General features: G+C 38.0%; 1 protein-coding gene across 6 annotated transcripts in view; it reads right to left on the bottom strand.

Annotated features, from left to right (window-relative positions):
• Positions 1–2,929: 2,929 nt before the first annotated feature.
• TRPC3 (transient receptor potential cation channel subfamily C member 3) overlaps positions 2,930–19,845 on the bottom strand; it is a 71,739-nt gene continuing 54,823 nt past the window's right edge. For 3 of the 6 annotated variants that reach the window (XM_017665307.3, XM_073237094.1, XM_017665309.3), the window contains one exon: positions 2,931–4,470. In XM_017665307.3, the coding sequence (XP_017520796.3) occupies positions 4,328–4,470 (143 nt within the window). In that variant the 3' untranslated portion in view covers positions 2,931–4,327. Of the gene's footprint in view, positions 4,471–19,845 lie in introns of all 6 variants that reach the window. The other 3 variants (XM_017665308.3, XM_037001023.2, XM_073237093.1) reach the window with 2 other exon arrangements.

Genomic DNA, 19,845 nt, shown 5'->3' with positions numbered 1-19,845 from the left:
TAACACAGCATCAAAAATAGACAAAAAATTACTCAATTCAATTCTTAACATTTTCTCAGTACCCAGCTTGTGTTAAGAGAGCATGTGAGTATCTGTGGTTTCCCAGACAGGTACACAAAGCAGCCTCTGGCCTAATTTCCAAAGCTAATGTTAACTTCACATAATCAACTGTGTTACTGAATATTCTCCTAATTCACAGAAAACAAACTCAAATTAGTACTTCTCAAATAATTCACAAAAATGAAATGCCAAGTTAGACAAAATTGCATATATATTTTCCCTTTTTAACATATTTTAAGATTCTAGAGGTCTCTTGGTGAGCTACCTAAAAACAAACCAACAACAACAAAAAATCCCTGAAAAGGATTGTATTCAGATGTGATTAAAAATTGCCTTGAGACAAATTTACAGAATTATTAAGCTCTTCAGTAACTTGTAACCTTATGCTGTGGTCTCAAAGCACCCAAAAATAAATTTATGACTAAGAAGTAAAGGAATTAAATTGCATTACAGTTAAAACCATCACATAGCCAGAGGTGGCTGGTTGAGTGACTGAGTCATGAGTATAATGGAGTATAAACTAATGGAGTCTCCACTAATGGAGTATGAACTTAGAAGCCCTCAAAGTTTTGTTTTGAAAGTGAAAAAATAATAATAACAAATAACTCTTTTAGACTGATTTAAAAAAAATAAAGTCATGGAAAGAGAGATCAGTACTTTGGATTATGATATCAACCTCCCGAAACATCTCTATGATGTCCATAACCCCAACTTCTAACATAACCTTGTAGGACTGAATAAGATATGAGACCAGAGAAGTGAAGTGATTTGTCCCAGGGCACTGACAACAATTAATGTGGCTTCAGTTCCCTTTTGACGTTGTCTGTTAGATATGTTACCTTCCCAGTCACAAAAGCTGCCTTTATTTGGCTTATGAATTCAAAAGCAAAATATAATGGACACAATTGGATAAGAGAATTATCCTGAATTATACTAAATTTGCTTTTAAAAATCATAATACATATGTCATTTCTAAGTTTTTCTAGTGCACAAAACTCTTGGAAGACACTTGATAGTATTTTACATAGTTCCCTTTTTTATTTCAAGTATATGAATCCAAGCTTCTCATGAGATAGAGCGGGAAATGAGACAAGACTCATGCCATTGTAAAATCTACTTAGCCGGCAAAAAAGCCCCAGGTTATCTTTAATTTAATTTATATGCTGTTTTTCCTCTTCCTCCAGCCCCTTAATCAATTAAGTAACTTTGTAATAAGGACGAGAGATGGACCTCCAGAGTGTAAATGGACCTATGTGGATGAAGAATGCTGAGATCCAGATCAAAGAAGTCACCTAAATTACCCTATTCTTAAAACAAAACTTCAAAGGAATTATGAATCATCTGTATGCATCACGCCTTATGCCAACCCCTACCCAAAAGGCCCTATAAAACCCCAAACCCTAAACCCTTACATGTGCCTCCTCTTTGAGGTTACCTGTGTTTGAGGGTGTACTGTCTCTGCAAATAAGCTTTCTTGTTGCATAAGCCTATTGCACTTTGTCTCTGAACTCTTTTCCATGATAAAGATATAACTCTCCAACCTCCACCTCTGGTGTAAAGTGTCTTTGTCACTTTGCTGTTTCATTCAGCTCTCTAGTCTTAACACAATCCTTTTCTCTCTCCCTGTTTTATTTCAGACCAGTGGAGAAGTAGAAGTTCTCAGAACATAAAACTCACTCCTTCCAATGTTTCCCAGCTCCCCCAATCCTAGTGTGGTAGGGATACAATTCCCAGGCTGTGCAGATCAAGCAGACACTGAACACCAAGTGAACTGCCTTTAAGAACTGGCAAGGGATTTGTTCTATGCCAAGCAGGAGTTCAATGAACTTTCCTTTCCTCACTCTATTCTTTGCTCTCTACTGCCTGCATGGCTACTGACATTTGCTTCTACTCTTGCTTTAATGAATTCCTTCCATGCTGGCACTTGTTTGATCTGACTGACAATTCTTTTTCATTCAGAGTCAAGAACCCTCCAGGATCTGAACTGAGGTTTTGCCCACTGCATGGGAAAAGACTGCCCCAGACGCGGCTGCCTGGCAGCATCAACATATTGTGAATTCCATCGAATCAATGGCAAATTTGATACCAAAGTGCTTACAAAGTGCCAAACATTTTAAACAGTGAACTTAAGCAGTTTGAGTGTTACCTCCTTTCCTTTATGTTATCTGTAACTGAAAGAAAAACTAAGAACAGCAAAGTGGTAAAAAATTAAGAGATATTGGACTTTGATAATTCTCTAATTGATCATAAGCACCTGAATGTCTTTTGCTAGACAACTTGTTTTTGGCCCTGTTAAAATGTTTCCTTCTCTGAGTTGCCCCACTGACTTCTTTGGCCTTTGCTTTTAGACCCAAAAGCCCTGTTATAACTATGAATGAGGCTAGGACTTGCTGGCTCAGGACTCTTATAAACCTCAAAGAAGTATTAACTCTGACAGCCATCCCCTGAGGTAATCTTCACCTCCTGGTCTCTGTGTTACCACAGTAATACCTATGTTTTAGGATGGGTTCCCTAAGAGCAAAAACTGAAAAGATTTGGATGTGGTGATTCACTGAGGAGATACTCTCAAGAGAAAAGGATGGAGAATAACAGGATAAGACAGAAGGAAAAGCTAAACAAAGATTCGGTCACAGCTGGTGTCTGGTTTCTGCCTAAACCCTTCCGGAGCACCAAGTTCACCAAAATGATGGGCCTATTTCGAGACAGGGGACCAGCATTTTTTGTCTCCAGACCAGTCATTTGGCCATTGGTATAGGGATGGGGAGGCAATAACATCCAGCTGAAGGCGCCCTAGGGAAATGGATGGCTTTGAACTGTTAAGGAGCCAACGCTCATAGTATCTGGGAGATGCCTGCACTGGTCCATTAAAGGGGATCTGGGCAGGACATCAATAGTGTTCACCATTCCTTAGCATCATATTTTCCTTCTTGACTACTACCTAACAACTATGAAAGAGGAAAAAAAGGAAATGTTAAGAACATAACAGTTTTACATAAGCATAGTAAATAAAGGAAAAGTGACCTATGTTGAGAGCTCCACAGCTGTGAGAAGCATGGACTAAAAAAAAAAAAAGGATGTATGTACTCAGAGGGCATAGATGTTAGGAGTTTTATTTTCATTCAAGACTCCAAGTCTTGAATGTCCTCAGCTGAATCTGATGCTTTTTCATTCAACATTTCCATTTTTTCAGTTTTATGTAGAAAGTGTAATTGAAATGCTTTGATAAGAGAAAGGATGTGCATCATTGTAAGTAAATATGGCAAGAGATGCCTCAAAAAGATATAACACACCTTCAGTGGTGATGCTTGCACATGATTTTCAGGTATACAGCCACTTTTCTTTCCTAGTTCTTCCCGCAAACATACCCTCCAAATTCAGAATGGTTCTAATAGACAAAAAAATCAGTTGTTGATGTCTTATTTAGCATTAAGGCACCAGAAGCAGAAATAAGGAGAGTGCAACAAAATAACAACCCTGCATAACCCCTAGCTTTAAGAAAATTCACCAGCCCACTGACTAAATTCACATTTTTGAAAAACAGGAAAAGTTAAGACAAAAAGCAAATAGTATGTACTTTAGAAAAATCTTTATTGTTTTGGACAATTATTTGAAACTTAAATATGCAATGTAATTATATTTTCTATTAACCCATTTCATCATTAAATTCTTCACTCAAGGCTCAAAGTTTCTAGGATTATCAGTGATGCCAAAATTTCTAAGAAAATCTCACCAAATCGTAGCCAGTTATAAAATTTCTTCAGTTTCTAGTAAAAAGAAGTCTCTTTAGCACTGGGGAAGGAAGTCATACTATGTAATGATGGCATTTTTATTTTTATTTTGTTGGCAGTTCAGTTGGTTTCAACATTTATAGAGCACCTACGATGTACCAGGCACTGTACTAGATGCTGGAGACACAAAGATATATAAGACATTGTCCCTGCCAAGGAGCTTACAGTATCTTGGAGGCAAACAGATAGTACAAAGATGTAGAGTTTATTCTAAAATGGACAGAAATGTCAGTAATGTAGTAATATTGGGCCTTTAAATACAATGGCCTGTCATTGTTTATAATGTCAAGGCAGACAATTAAAATGAAGACCATTTTCATGTGATAAAACAATAAATCATCAAGATCTAACTTGTAAAGATTCACATAAAAGTAGTTAATACTAAAAATTTACACCATAGTTTTTCAAGTATTTCATACTTAGAAATATTATTGCCCACATTTGTGCTATAGTCAAAGCCATAATTCCAGGTTACTGAATCATTCACATCTCAGCATGCTGGGATTCAGTTTCTCACTGAGTTTATGAATTAGAATGGCTAACTCCTCAGTTGCTTGGCTCTTGTCCTCCAAAAGTTCATAACGAAGGCTGGAGATATCTTGCTTAATTTCTTTCAATTCACCTGTAGTATTTATATTAAAAAAGATACAATTGGTAATTTGCTCTTTGGATTTAGAAAAGAACAAAGAGTGAAATTCATACAGTATGAACACATTGGCTTTAAAAAGTCTAAGGTAGTTATTTCAGATTTTTTCCTTTAAAATGTTCAATACCAGTCTTTAAATATATGCTGACCTTTGAAAAAAGCTATAAAAATAGTCCAGTTATATGTATTTAATGGTAAAACTCAGCTAAAGTATTTCCTATGGTTCATCCGACTTTTAACACAGGGTGATTTCTCTGTTAGTTGATCTACAACCTGGGTGTTTTCTTTCTGTCTACAGGGAGTCCTTCTGGTTCCCTAAGCCATAGGATTGACTTCTTCATTGATCATCTTCCATTGCTAGGACAGAAGGGGATCCTAGTGAAACAAAACTTTATGAAAAATGAATCAATCTATTTAACAGGCAATACTCACATGGAAGAAGTAAATTTCAAATCAAGTTTGAAGTAATGGAAGGGAAGGAAAAACAGTAGGGGTGTTGATTAGGTAAGGTGACAGTAATAAGCATGAAGTTAAAGAACTATATGGCACACAGAATCAGTGTATAAGGAAATAACAAGCAATGGTGAAATTAAGGAGTTTAGATGTGTTACTACTGGCAATGTATACATACATGGAAGTCTCCATAGGAGACTTTGGCTATTAAATACAAATATTCCCATAATTCACTTTGGCAGGATTTTGAACATATGTTGATTGCAATTAAAAACTGGATTCTCTTGCAAATGACTGTAATGTAGATAAGCCATTGCCCATGAAAGGCAGGACTTTATGTTGAATAAGAAATGATTCTTCAAATCACTGGTATCCTAACAGACTTTTAGAATAGAATCACATGTAAAGCATACTTTTCATTACATTTCTTGGCATTTTTGTGATCCTCTGAAGTATAATTTCTATGTTCTTTCACTACACAAAAGCTGGAATATTTTTTTAAAGACATTCTAACTTTTCCTCAAGAAAACACACAAAACATCTGTGGATTATTTTGTGGGGGAGAAGAAAAGCTCTTCTTCCTTTCCTATGTGGCAATATAGAAGGGATAAACTGATCTAATTTGAAATCACAAGACCAGTCTTTGGTGGAGGAAATGGGTTCTGACATTATGCAGTATCATATCTGGACCACAGCCCATGGGAGCCCTTTCACCTCCCTACTGCCATATAACCTTCTTCCTTGTGTTTGAGTTATGGGGAGACTATACACTGAGTGTTGTACTTAGTCTGCCAACATAAAAAATGAAAATTACTCAACCCCTTTGGTCTTCAGTTTTTCCCTTATTTAACAAGGAGGTTAAACTGTATGATACAGTTCTTAGACTTTTGTTCAAAACTCAAATTCTGAGAGGCGGAGCCAAGATGGCGGCATGAGTAGAGCAGAGGAACTCTCCTCCCAAAACCACATAGAATTATGAAAATATAACAAAGACAACTTCCTAAAATAGAGACCAGAGGACACAGGATAACATCCAGACCACATCCACACCTGCGAGAACCCAGCGCCTCGCGAAGGGGGTAAGATACAGCCCGAGCCCGGCGGGACCCGAGCGCCCCTCCCCCCGGCTCCCAGCGGGTGAAAAGAAACCGGAGCGGTTTTTTTCTTATTTTTGGCGAGTGCTTTTTGGAAGCCTTAAAGGGACAGGGATCCCAATACCAGGGAAACAGGGCAGTAAGGGCGGTGAGCGGGTGCCTGAGACCAGTGCCTGAGGACAAAGAAAATCGCGCGTTTTTCCCTTTTTTTTTGGCGAGTGCTTTTTGGAAGCCTTAAAGGGACAGGGACCGCAATACTAGGGAACAGGGCAGCAAGACCGGTGAGCAGGTGCCTGAGACCGGCGCATGAGGACAAAGAAAATCGTGCATTTTTCCCTTTTTTTTTGGCGAGTGCTTTTTGGAAGCCTTAAAGGGACAGAGACCGCAATACTAGGGAAACAGGGCAGCAAGACCGGTGAGCGGGTGCCTGAGACCGGTGCCTGAGGACAAACAATATTGAGCGTTTTTCCCTTTTTTTTTTTTTTTTGGCTAGTGTTTTTGGAAGCCTTATAGGGACACGGACCCCAATACTAGGGAAACAAGGCAGCAAGATCGGTGAGCAGGAGCCTGAGACCGGTGCCTGAGGACACAGAAAATCATGCATTTTTTTTTTCCTTTTTTTTTTTTCCTCTTTCGTTGTTGCCGTTGTTGTTTTGGTTTGGAGAGTGCTTTTTGGAAGTCTTAAAGGGGCAGGACAGGACACTTAGTCCAGAGGCAGGGAATCTGGGGATCTCTGGGCACTCTAACCCCCTGGGCAAAATGGAGCACAGAGGCCCATTACAGAGATAAATAGCCTCCCGGCCACTCGCCCTCCAACGGGGCGCCACCATTTTGGAGGAGCAGCCCAAGCCAGGCCACGCCCACAGCTACAGCGGAGATAAACTCCATAGCAACCGGGCAGGTAGCAGAAGCCCTGTATGTGCACAGCTGCCAAGCATAAGCCACTAGAGGTCGCTATTCTCCCAGAGGAGGAAGGCCACAAACCAACAAGAAGGAAAGCTCTTCCAGCTGTCACTTGTACCAGCTCTGCAAACTATCTCTATCACCATGAAAAGACAAAACTACAGGCAGACAAAGATCACAGAGACAACACCTGAGAAGGAGACAAACCTAACCAGTCCTCCTGAAAAAGAATTCAAAATAAAAATCACAAACATGCTGACACAGATGCAGAGAAAAATGCAAGAGCAATGGGATGAAGTCTGGAGGAAGATCACAGATGTCAGGAAGGAGATCACAGAAGTGAAACAATCCCTGGAAGGATTTATAAGCAGAATGGATAAGATGCAAGAGGCCATTGTAGGAATAGAAACCAGAGAACAGGAACGTATAGAAGCTGACATAGAGAGAGATAAAAGGATCTCCAGGAACAAAACAACACTAAGAGAACTATGTGACCAATCCAAAAGGAACAATATCCGTATCATAGGGGTACCAGAAGCAGAAGAGAGAGGAAAAGGGATAGAAAGTCTCTTTGAAGAAATAATTGCTGAAAACTTCCCCAAACTGGGGGAGGAAATAATCGAACAGACCACAGAAATACACAGAACCCCCAACAGAAAGGATCCAAGGGGGACAACACCAAGACACATAATAATTAAAATGGCAAGGATCAAGGACAAGGAAAGAGTTTTAAAGGCAGCTAGAGAGAAAAAGGTCACCTATAAAGGAAAACCCATCAGGCTAACATCAGACTTCTCAACAGAAACCCTACAGGCCAGAAGAGAATGGCATGATATATTTAATGCAATGAAACAGAAGGGCCTTGAACCAAGGATACTGTATCCAGCACGACTATCATTTAAATATGATGGCGGGATTAAACAATTCCCAGACATGCAAAAGCTGAGGGAATTTGCTTCCCACAAACCACCTCTACAGGGCATCTTACGGGGACTGCTCTAGATGGGAGCACTCCTAAAAAGAGCACAGAACAAAACACACAACATATGAAGAATGGAGGAGGAGGAATAAGAAGGGAGAGAAGAAAAGAATCTCCAGACAGTGTATATCACAGCTCAATAAGCGAGCTAAGTTAGGCAGTAAGATACTAAAGAAGCAAACCTTGAACCTTTGGTAACCACGAATCTAAAGCCTGCAATGGCAATAAGTACATATCTCTCAATAGTCACCCTAAATGTAAATGGACTTAATGCACCAATAAAAAGACACAGAGTAACAGAATGGATAAACAAGCAAAACCCATCTATATGCTGCTTACAAGAAACTCACCTCAAACCGAAAGACAAGCACAGACTAAAAGTCAAAGGATGGAAAAACATATTTCAGGCAAACAACAGTGAGAAGAAAGCAGGGGTTGCAGTACTAATATCAGACAAAATAGACTTCAAAACAAAGAAAGCAACAAGAGATAAAGAAGGACACTACATAATGATAAAGGGCTCAGTCCAACAAGAGGATATAACCATTCTAAATATATATGCACCCAACACAGGAGCACCAGCATTTGTGAAACAAATACTAACAGAACTAAAGAGGGAAATAGACTGCAATGCACTCAGCTTAGGAGACTGCAACACACCACTCACCCCAAAGGATAGATCCACTGGGCAGAAAATAAGTAAGGACACACAGGCATTGAAAAACACACTAGAACAGATGGACCTAGCAGACATCTATAGAACTCTACATCCAAAAGCAACAGGATATACATTCTTCTCAAGTGCACATGGAACATTCTCCAGAATAGACCACATACTAGCTCACAAAAAGAGCATCAGTAAATTCCAAAATATTGAAATTCTACCAACCAATTTTTCAGACCACAAAGGTATAAAAGTAGAAATAAATTCGACAAAGAAAACAAAAAGGCTCACAAACACATGGAGGCTTAACAACATGCTTCTAAATGATCAATGGATCAATGAACAAATCAAAACAGAGATCAAGGAATATATAGAAAAAAATGACAAAAACAATACAAAGCCCCAACTTCTGTGGGATGCAGTGAAAGCAGTCTTAAGAGGAAAGTATATAGTGATCCAGGCACAATTGAAGAAGGAAGAACAATCCCAAATGAATAGTCTAACATCACAACTATCGAAACTGGAAAAAGAAGAACAAATGAGGCCTAAAGTCAGCAGAAGGAGGGACATAATAAAGATCAGAGAAGAAATAAACAAAATTGAGAAGAATAAAACAATAGCAAAAATCAACGAAACCAAGAGCTGGTTCTTTGAGAAAATGAACAAAATAGATAAGCCTCTAGCCAAACTTATTAAGAGAAAAAGAGAATCAACACAAATCAACATAATCAGAAATGAGAATGAAAAAATCACGACAGACCCCATAGACATACAAAGAATTATTAAAAACTACTATGAAAACCTATATGCCAACAAGCTGGAAAACCTAGAAGAAATGGACAACTTCCTAGAAAAATACAACCTCCCAAGACTGACCAAGGAAGAAACACAAAAGTTAAACAAACCAATTACGAGCAAAGAAATTGAAATGGTAATCAAAAAACTACCCAAGAACAAAACCCCGGGGCCAGACGGATTTACCTTGGAATTTTATTGGACACACAGAGAAGACATAATACCCATTCTCCTTAAAGTGTTCCAAAAAATAGAAGAGGAGGGAATACTCCCAAACTCATTCTATGAGGCCAACATCACGCTAATACCAAAACCAGGCAAAGACCCCACCAAAAAAGAAAATTACAGACCAATATCCCTGATGAATGTAGATGCAAAAATACTCAATAAAATATTAGCAAAGAGATTTCAACAGTATATCAAAAGGATCATACACCATGACCAAGTGGGATTCATCCCAGGGATGCAAAGATGGTACAACTTTCGAAAATCCATCAACATCACCCACCACATCAACAAAAAGAAAGACAAAAACCACATGATCATCTCCATAGATGCTGAAAAAGCATTTGACAAAATTCAACATCCATTCATGATAAAAACTCTCAGCAAAATGGGAATAGAGGGCAAGTACCTCAACATAATAAAGGCCATATATGATAAACCCACAGCCAGCATTATACTGAACAGTGAGAAGCTGAAAGCATTTCCTCTGAGATCGGGAACCAGACAGGGATGCCCACTCTCTCCACTGTTATTTAACATAGTACTAGAGGTCCTAGCCATGGAAATCAGACAAAACAAAGAAATACAAGGAATCCAGATTGGTAAAGAAGAAGTTAAACTGTCACTATTTGCAGATGATATGATATTGTACATAAAAAACCCTAAAGACTCCACTCCAAAACTACTAGAACCGATATCGGAATACAGCAAAGTTGAGGGATACAAAATTAACACACAGAAATCTGTAGCTTTCCTATACACTAACAATGAACCAATAGAAAGAGAAATCACGAAAACAATTCCATTCACAATTGCATCAAAAAGAATAAAATACCTAGGAATAAACCTAACCAAAGAAGTGAAAGACCTATACCATGAAAACTACAAGTCACTCTTAAGAGAAATTAAAGGGGACACTAACAAATGGAAACTCATCCACTGCTCATGGCTAGGAAGAATTAATATCATCAAAATGGCCATCGTGCCTAAAGCAATATACAGATTTGATGCAATCCCTAACAAATTACCAGCAACATTTTTCAATGAATTGGAACAAATAATTCAAAAATTCATATGGAAACACCAAAGACCCTGAATAGCCAAAGCAATCCTGAGAAAGAAGAATAAAGTAGGGGGGATCTCACTCCCCAACTTCAAGCTCTACTACAAAGCCATAGTAATCAAGACAATTTGGTACTGGCACAAGAACAGAGTCACAGACCAGTGGAACAGATTAGAGACTCCAGAAATTAACCCAAACATATATGGTCAATTAATATTTGATAAAGGAGCCATGGACATACAATGGGTAAATGACAGTCTCTTCAACAGATGGTGCTGGAAAAACTGGACAGCTACATGTAGGAGAATGACACTGGACCTTTGTCTAACCCCATATACAAAGGTAAACTCAAAATGGATCAAAGACCTGAATGTAAGTCATGAAACCATTAAACTCTTGGGAAAAAACATAGGCAAAAACCTCTTAGACATAAACATGAGTGACCTCTTCTTGAACATATCACCCTGGGCAAGGAAAACAACAGCAAAAATGAGCAAGTGGGACTACATTAAGCTGAAAAGTTTCTGTACAGCGAAAGACACCATCAATAGAATAAAAAGGAACCCTACAGTATGGGAGAATATATTTGAAAATGACAGATCTGATAAAGGCTTGACGTCCAGAATATATAAAGAGCTCACACACCTCAACAAACAAAAAACAAATAACCCAATTAAAAAATGGGCAGAGGAACTGAATAGACAGTTCTCCAAAGAAGAAATTCAGATGGACAACAGACACATGAAAAGATGCTCCACATCGCTAATTATCAGAGAAATGCAAATTAAAACTACAATGAGGTATCACCTCACAGCAGTAAGGATAGCTGCCATCCAAAAGACAAACAACAACAAATTTTGGCGAGGCTGTGGAGAAAGGGGAACCCTCCTACACTGCTGGTGGGAATGTAAATTAGTTCAACCATTGTGGAAAGCAGTATGGAGGTTCATCAAAATGCTCAAAACAGACCTACCATTTGACCCAGGAATTCCACTCCTAGGAATTTACCCTAAGAACGCAGCAATCAAGTTTGAGAAAGACAGATGCACCCCTATGTTTATTGCAGTGCTATTTACAATAGCCAAGAATTGGAAGCAACCTAAATGTCCATCGGTAGATGAATGGATAAAGAAGATGTGGTACATATACACAATGGAATACTACTCAGCCATAAGAAGAGGAAAAATCCTACCATTTGCAGCAACATGGATGGAGCTGGAGAGTATTATGCTCAGTGAAAGAAGCCAAGTGGAGAAAGAGAAATACCAAATGATTTCACTCATCTGAGGAGTATAAGAACAAAGGAAAAACTGAAGGAACAAAACAGCAACGGAATTACAGAACCCAAAAATGGACTAACAGGTACCAAAGGGAAAGGAACTGGGAAGGATAGGTGGGCAGCGGGGGATAAGGGGGGTAGAAGAAGAATGGGGGTATTAATATTAGCATGCATAGTGGGGGGAGGGAGAAAGGGGAGGGAGGGCTGTACAACACAGAGAGGACAAGTAGTGATTCTACATTTTGCTATGCTGATGGACAGTGACCGTAATGTGGCTTTTAGGGGGGACCTGATATAGGGGAGAGCATAGTAAACATAGTATTCTTTATCTAAGTGTAGATTAAAGATTTAAAAAAAATCAGTTCCTGTGTGCTGACCTCCAATGAGTTCTACACAGTGGCATAGAGGGCATGTCAAAGTGTGGGCAAAGGGTCTGTTTGTTGATATGCAGAAGATCAAGGCCTAGCTTGGCTACCCAGAAAATGAAGTAAGATACGATATGGGGAAGAGCTTCCGGCATCAGCACTCTCTGGAGGACTCATGCCAGGGGATGACCATCAAAAAGATTCCACAGGGATCTGGGCGATGCTGTGGATGTGGCTGCGTCCACCCCACCGTTTCCTGGACTTGCCACTGGAATGAGGAGGGAGATGTCTAGGCTGGCATGTGCATACAGTGAGACAACGAATTTGACCAGATCTGTACTGTTGGAACTCAATCAGGAGTTGGGAGGGGGGCAAATTGTAGTGCTCCAAAATCTTATGACTATAGACTATCTACCGTTAAAAGAACATTTGGGATGTGAACAGATCCCAGAAAAGGATTGCTTTAATTTGTCTGACTTCTCTCAGACTGTTCAAGTACAGTTGGACAATATCCATCATATCATAGACTACTTTTCACAAATGCCTAGGGTGCCTAACTGGTTTTCTTGGCTTCACTGGAGATGGCTGGTAATTATAGATTTGCTTTGTTTATGTCACCGTATTCCTATTATGTTAACATGTGTGCACAAGTTAGTTAGTAGTTTAAAACCTATACATGCTTAAGGTACTCTACAAGAAGATATGTCAAAGAAATAATCAATCCTCCCATGTTTTCTTCCATATGCTACCTCTATAGCTTTTCTTCTTCCTTCCTAATTACAACCCTTAAATAGAATTCGTGCCTCATATCGAATTTAGCGAGTATCATAATTCCTCCAGGTGGTAAAGATACCTCGAGACAAGTGCTCGACATAGAAGCCACAGGGAATAAATCTGCAAAGAAGTGAAAAGCTAACCTTTTCAAACAATATGGCTTCTCTCTCACTTACCAACTTTACATTTCCCTATATGGCCCCGAAGATGACTGGTTAGCCAGAGACGGGTAAGATTCCTCAAGGGAGGAACAACCTAAGACAGGCACAGTCGCAGGGGGGCCATCAGGTGAGAAATTGGGGAACAACAGTGGTGAAGCTTAGAACCTCATCCCCACCCTCCCCCCGTGTCGAGAGAAAGCTTCTGCATCCATGGATGTTTTATTGCCCTTGTGTAGCTCAGATTAGCACACAGTCTACAGGCACACACCTGATCATCTACAATTGCTCTCTTACAACACTAAACTATGTTTTCTACCTTTATCTTGCATCTACCTACCACTTCAGCAGTTTATTAAAAATAAAAATAATAATAAAGGGAGAAATGTGGGATCCACATATAAATCAAATATAAAAATCAAACGAATATTCATATTTGACCTGATTGTTTATAGTTCATAATGCGTGATCAAAACCGAAAGTTTCTGTGATGAATGCCCTTGTACTGTTCACCATGTAAGAACTTATTCACTATGTAAGAATTCGTTCACCATGTAAGAACTTGTTCGTTATGCTTCAGAAGATTGGAGACTGAAGAGAACTAGGCTTGAGATGGATTAATGACTGTGCATTGAGCATTGATCCCCCTATACAGAATTTTATTGTTGTTAACAACAATTTGATCAATAAATATGAGAGATGCCCTCTCAAAATAAAAAAAAATACATCAGTTCTTTGTTCGTTATGCTTCAGAAGATTGGAGACTGACGAAAATTAGGCTTGGGGTGGCTTAATGATTATACATTGAGCATTGAGTCCCCTATACAGAATTTTATTGTTGTTAACAACCATTTGATCAAAAAAAATAGGAGAGATGCCCTCACAAAAAAAAGAAAGTACACACTTCCAACTGTAAAATAAATAAGTAACCGGGATGTAATGTATAGCATAAGGAATATAGTCAAAATATTGTAACAACTTGGTATGGTGATAGCTGGTACCTAGAATTATCATGTATATAAATGTTCAATCACTGTGTTGTACACCTGAAACTAATGTAATACTGTGTCAACTACCCTTCAATAAAAAATAATAAAAAAAAAAAAACTCCAATTCTCATTAATTCATTTTCCTTGTTTTTGATGCTATCATGGCTGTTCAATTCTATCCAACCACTTAATAGTTAGGTTTTTTTTGAGCATTTAACATGTGAATGTATATTATTTCCTTTATAGAGGGCAGGCAGAGGAAGGGTACCATCAAACTTGCTTCATCAACAAATTCTTTTTATTTTTATTTATTTATTATTTATTTTATTATTATTATATATGTTTTTTATTTTGATATTGTTAATGTACAATTACTTGAACAACATTATGGTCACTAGACTCCCCCTATTATCAAGTCCCCACCACATACTCCATTACAGTCACTGTCCATAAGTGTAGTAAGATGCTATAGAATCATTACTTGTCTCCTCTGTATATACTGCCCCTCCCCATGTCCCCACCCCACTACATTATGTGTGCTAATCGTAATGCCCTGTTTTCTCCCTTATCACTCCCTTCCCACCCATCCTCCCCAGTCCCTTTCCCTTTGGCAACTGTTAGTCCTTTCTTGGGTTCTGTGAGTCTGCTGCTGTTTTGTTCCTTCACTTTTTTCTTTGTTGTTATACTCCACAAATGAGTGAAATCATTTGATACTTGTCTTTCTCCACCTGGCTTATTTCACTGAGCATAATACCTTCTAGCTCCATCCATGTTGTTGCAAATGGTAGGATTTGTTTTCCTCTTATGGATGAATAATATTCCATTGTGTATATGTACCATATCTTCTTTATCCATTGATCTACTGATGGACACTTAGGTTGCTTCCTTTCTTGGCTATTGTAAATAGTGCTGCGATAAACATAGGACTGCATATGTCTTTTTCAAACTGGGCTACTACACTCTTAGGATAAATTCCTAGAAGTGAAATTCCTGGGTCAAAAGGCATTTCTATTTTGAGCATTTTGAGGAACCTTCATACTGCTTTCCATATGGTTGAACTAATTTACATTCCCACCAGCAGTGTAGGAGGGTTCCGCTTTCTCCACAACCTCGCCAACATTTGTTGTTATTTGTCTTTTGGATGGTGGCCATCCTAACTGGTGTGAGGTGATATCTCATTGTGGTTTTAATTTGCATTTTCCTGATGATTAGCGATGTGGAGCATCTTTGCCTGTGTCTATTGGCCATCTGAATTTCTTCTTTGGAGAAGTGTCTGTTCAGATCCTGTGCCCATTTTTTTATTGGATTATTTGCTTTTTGTTTATTGAGGCGTGTGAGCTCTTTATATATTTTGGATGTCAACCCTTTATCAGATCTGACATTTATGAATATATTCTCCCATACTGTAGGATGTCTTTTTGTTCTTCTGATGGTGTCCTTTGCTGTACAGAAGCTTTTTAGTTTGATATAGCCACACTTGTTCATTTTTGCTTTTGTTTCCCTTGCCTGGGGAGATATATTCATGAAGAAGTTGCTCATATTTATGTTCAAGATATTTTTGCCTATATTTTTTTCTAAGAGTTTCATGGTTTCATAACTTACATTCAGGTCTTTGATCCATTTTGAGTTTACTTTCATGTATGGGGTTAGACAATAATCCAGTTTCATTTTCTTACATGTAGCTGTCCAGTTTTGCCAACTCCAGCTGTTGAAGAAGCTGCCATTTCCCCATTGTATATCCATGGCTCTTTATCATATATTAATTGACTATATATGTTTGGGTTTATATCTGTAATCTCTAATCTGTTCCATTGGTCTATGGGTCTCTTCTTGTGCCAGTACCGAATTGTCTTGATTACTGTGGCTTTGTAGTAGAGCTTGAAGTCAGGGAGTGTAACTCCCTCTGCTTTATGCTTCCTTCTCAGGATTTCTTGGGCCATTCAGGGTCTTTTGTAGTTCCAAATGAATTTTAGAACTATTTGCTCTAGTTCATTGAAGAATGCTGTAGGTATTTTGATAGGGATTGCTTTATGCAGGATGGCCATTTTGACAATATTGATTCTTCCTAGCCAAGAGCATGGGATGAATTTCCATTTAGTCATGTCCTCTTTAATTTAAGAGTGTCCCGTAGTTTTCAGGGTATAGGTCTTTTACTTCCTTGGTTAGGTTTAGTCCTAGGTATTTTATTCTTTTTGATGCAATTGTGAATGGAATTGTTTTCCTGATTTCTCTTTCTGCTAGTTTATCATTAGTGTATAGGAATGCAACAGATTTCTGTGTATTAATTTTGTATCTCGCAACTTTGCTGAAATCAGATATTAGATCTAGGAGTTTTGGAGTGGATTCTTTAGGGTTTTTTATGTACAATATCATGTCATCCACAAACACAGACTGTTTAACTTCTTCCTTGCCTATCTGGATGCCTTTTATTTCCTTGTTTTGTCTGTGTGGCTAGGACCTCAAGTACTATATTGAATAAAAGTGGGGGGAGTGGGTGTCATTGTCTTCTTCCCAATCTTAAAGGAAAAGCTTTCCGCTTCTCGCTGTTAAGTATATTGTTGGCTTGGGTTTGTCATATATGGCCTTTATTATGCTGAGGTACTTGCCCTCTATACTCATTTTGTTGAGAGTTTTTATCATGAATGGATGCTGAATTTTGTTGAATGCTTTTTCAGCATCTACTGAGATGATCATGTGGTTTTTGTCGTCCTTTTTGTTGATGTGGTGGATGATGTTGATGGATTTTTGAATGTTCTACCATCCTTGCATCCCTGAAATGAATCCCATTTGATCATGATGGATGATCTTTTCAATGTATTTTTTAATTCATTTTGCTAATATATTGTTGAGTATTTTTGCATCTATGTTCATCATGGATATTGGTCTGTAATTTTCTTTTTTTGTGGTGCCTTTGCCTGGTTTTGGTATTAGAGTGATGTTGGCCTTGTAGAATAAGTTTGGGAGTATTGTCTCCTCTTCTACCTTTTGAAAACTTTAAGGAGGATGGGTATTAGGTCTTCACTAAATGTTTGATAAAATTCAGCAGTGAAACCATCTGGTCCAAGAGTTTTGTTCTTAGGTAGTTTTTTGATTACCAATTCAATTTCTTTGCTGGTAATTGCTCTAAACAGATTTTCTGTTTCTTCCTTGGTCAGCTTTGGAAGGTTGCATTTTTCTAGAAAGTTTTCCATTTCTTCTAGGTTTTCCAGTTTGTTACTGTATAATTTTTCACAGTATTCTCTCATAATTCTTTGTATTTCTGTGGTGTCTGTGGTGATTTTTCCTTTCTCACTTCTGATTCTGTTTATGTGTGTAGTCTCTCTTTTTTTCTTGATTAGTTTGGCTAGGGGTTTATCTTTTTTGTTTATTTTCTTGAAGAACCAGCTCCTGCTTTCATTGATTCTTTCTATTGTTTTATTATTCTCAATTTTATTTATTTCTTCTTTAATATTTATTATGTCCCTCCTTCTACTGACTTTGGGCCTCATTTGTTCTTCCTTTTCTAGTTTCATTAATTGTGAGTTTAGACTGTTCATTTGGGATTGTTCTTCTTTCCTGAGGTACACCTGTATTGCAATACATTTCCCTTTTAGCATGGCCTTTGCTGTGTCCCACAGATTTTGTGTTGCTGAATTATTGTTGTCATTTGTCTCCATATATTGCTTGATCTCTGTTTTTATTTGGTCATTGATCCATTGATTATTTAGGAGCATGTTATTAAGCCTTCATGTGTTTTGGGGCTTTTTTGTTTTCTTTGTGTAATTTATTTCTAGTTTCATACTTTGTGATCTGATAAGTTGGTTGGTACAATTTCAATCTTTTTTGAATTTACTGAGGCTCTTTTTGTGGCCTAGTATATGATCTATTCTTGAAAATGTTCCATGTGCACTTGAGATGAATGTGTATTCTCTTGATTTTGGATGAAGTGTTCTGTAGATGTCCATTAGGTCCATCTGTTCTAATACATTGTTCAGGGCCTCTGTCTCTTTACTTATTTTCTGTCTGGTGGATCTGTCCTTTGGGGTGAGTGGTGTGTTGAAGTCTCCTAGAATGAATGCATTGCATTCTATTTCCCTCTTTAATTCTGTTAGTATTTGTTTCACACATGTAGGTGATCCTATGTTGGGCGCATAGATATTTATAATAGTTATATCCTCTTGTTGGACTGATCCTGTTATCATTATGTAATGTCTTTGTCTCTTGTGACTTTCTTTGTTTTGAAGTATATTTTGTCTGATATAAGTAGTACAACTCCTGCTTTTTTCTCCCTGTTAGTTGCATGAAATATCTTTTTCCATCCCTTTACTTTCAGTCAGTGTATGTCTTTGGGTTTGAAGTGAGTCTCTTGTAGGCAGCATATAGATGGGTCTTGTTTTTTAATCCATTCAGTGACTCTATGTCTTTTGATTGGTGAATTCAGACCATTTACATTTAGGGTGGTTATCGAGAGTTATGTACTTATTGCCATTGCAGGCTTTAGATTCATGGTACCAAACGTTCAAGGGTTATTCCCTTACTATCTAACAGTCTAATTTAACTCACTTCATGCTATTACAAACACAACCTAAAGGTTCTTCTTTTATTTTTTTCCTCTTTTTTCTTCCTCCTCCATTCTTTGTATGTTCTGAATCATATTCTGTGCTCTTTGTCTATCCCTTTGGTGACATCTATTTAGCCTTAGGAATACTTCCACTTATAGGAGTCCCTCCAAAATGCACTGTAGAGGTGGTTTGTGGGAGGTAAATTCTCTCAATTTTTTCTTATCTGAAAATTGTTTAATCCCCCCTCCTTCAAATTTAAATGATAACCTTGCTAGGTATAGTATTCTTGGTTCAAGACCCTTCCGCTTCATTGCATTAAATGTGTCATGCCACTCCCTTGTGGCCTGTAAGGTTTCTGTTGAGAAATCTGATGATAGCCTGATGTGTTTTCCTTTGTATGTGATGTTTTTTCTCTATCTGCTTTTAAATGTCTGTCATTATCCTTGATCTTTGCCATTTTAATTATTATATGTCTTGATGTTGTCTTCCTTGGGTCCCTTGTGTTGGGAGATCTGTGCACCGAGATGGCTTGAGAGACTATCTCCTTCCCCAGATTGGGGAAGTTTTCAGTAATGATCTCCTCAATGACACTTTCTATCCCTTTTTCTCTCTTCTTCTTCTTCTGGTTACCCCTATAATATGAATATTGTTTTGTTTGGATTGGTCACACAGTTCTCTCAATATTCTTTCATTCTTAGAGATTCTTTTTCCTCTTTGTGCCTCAGCTTCTTTGTATTCCTCTTCTCTAATTTCTATTCCATTTACCGTCTCTTCTACTACACCTAATCTGCTTTTAAATCCCTCCATTGTATGTTTCATTTCAGATATGGAATTTCTTAATGATTGAATCTCCAATTTAAATTCATTTCTGAGTTCTTGAATATTTTTCTATACCTCCATAAGCATGTTTATGATTTTTATTTTGAACTCTCTTTCAGGCAAATTGGTGAGTTCGGTTTCATTAGGCCCTTTTTTGGGGGTTTGTGAGATTTTGGTTTGAACCATGTTCTTTTGATGTTTCATATTTCTGTGTGGTGCCCACTAGTACCCAGAAGCTCCAGTCTCTAGA

This window comes from Manis javanica, chromosome 5, assembly GCF_040802235.1.
Source record: "Manis javanica isolate MJ-LG chromosome 5, MJ_LKY, whole genome shotgun sequence".
NCBI classification, from domain to species: Eukaryota; Metazoa; Chordata; class Mammalia; order Pholidota; family Manidae; genus Manis; species Manis javanica.
Note: the sequence above shows the minus strand (reverse complement) of the source record. Positions and strands in the feature narration are given on the sequence as shown.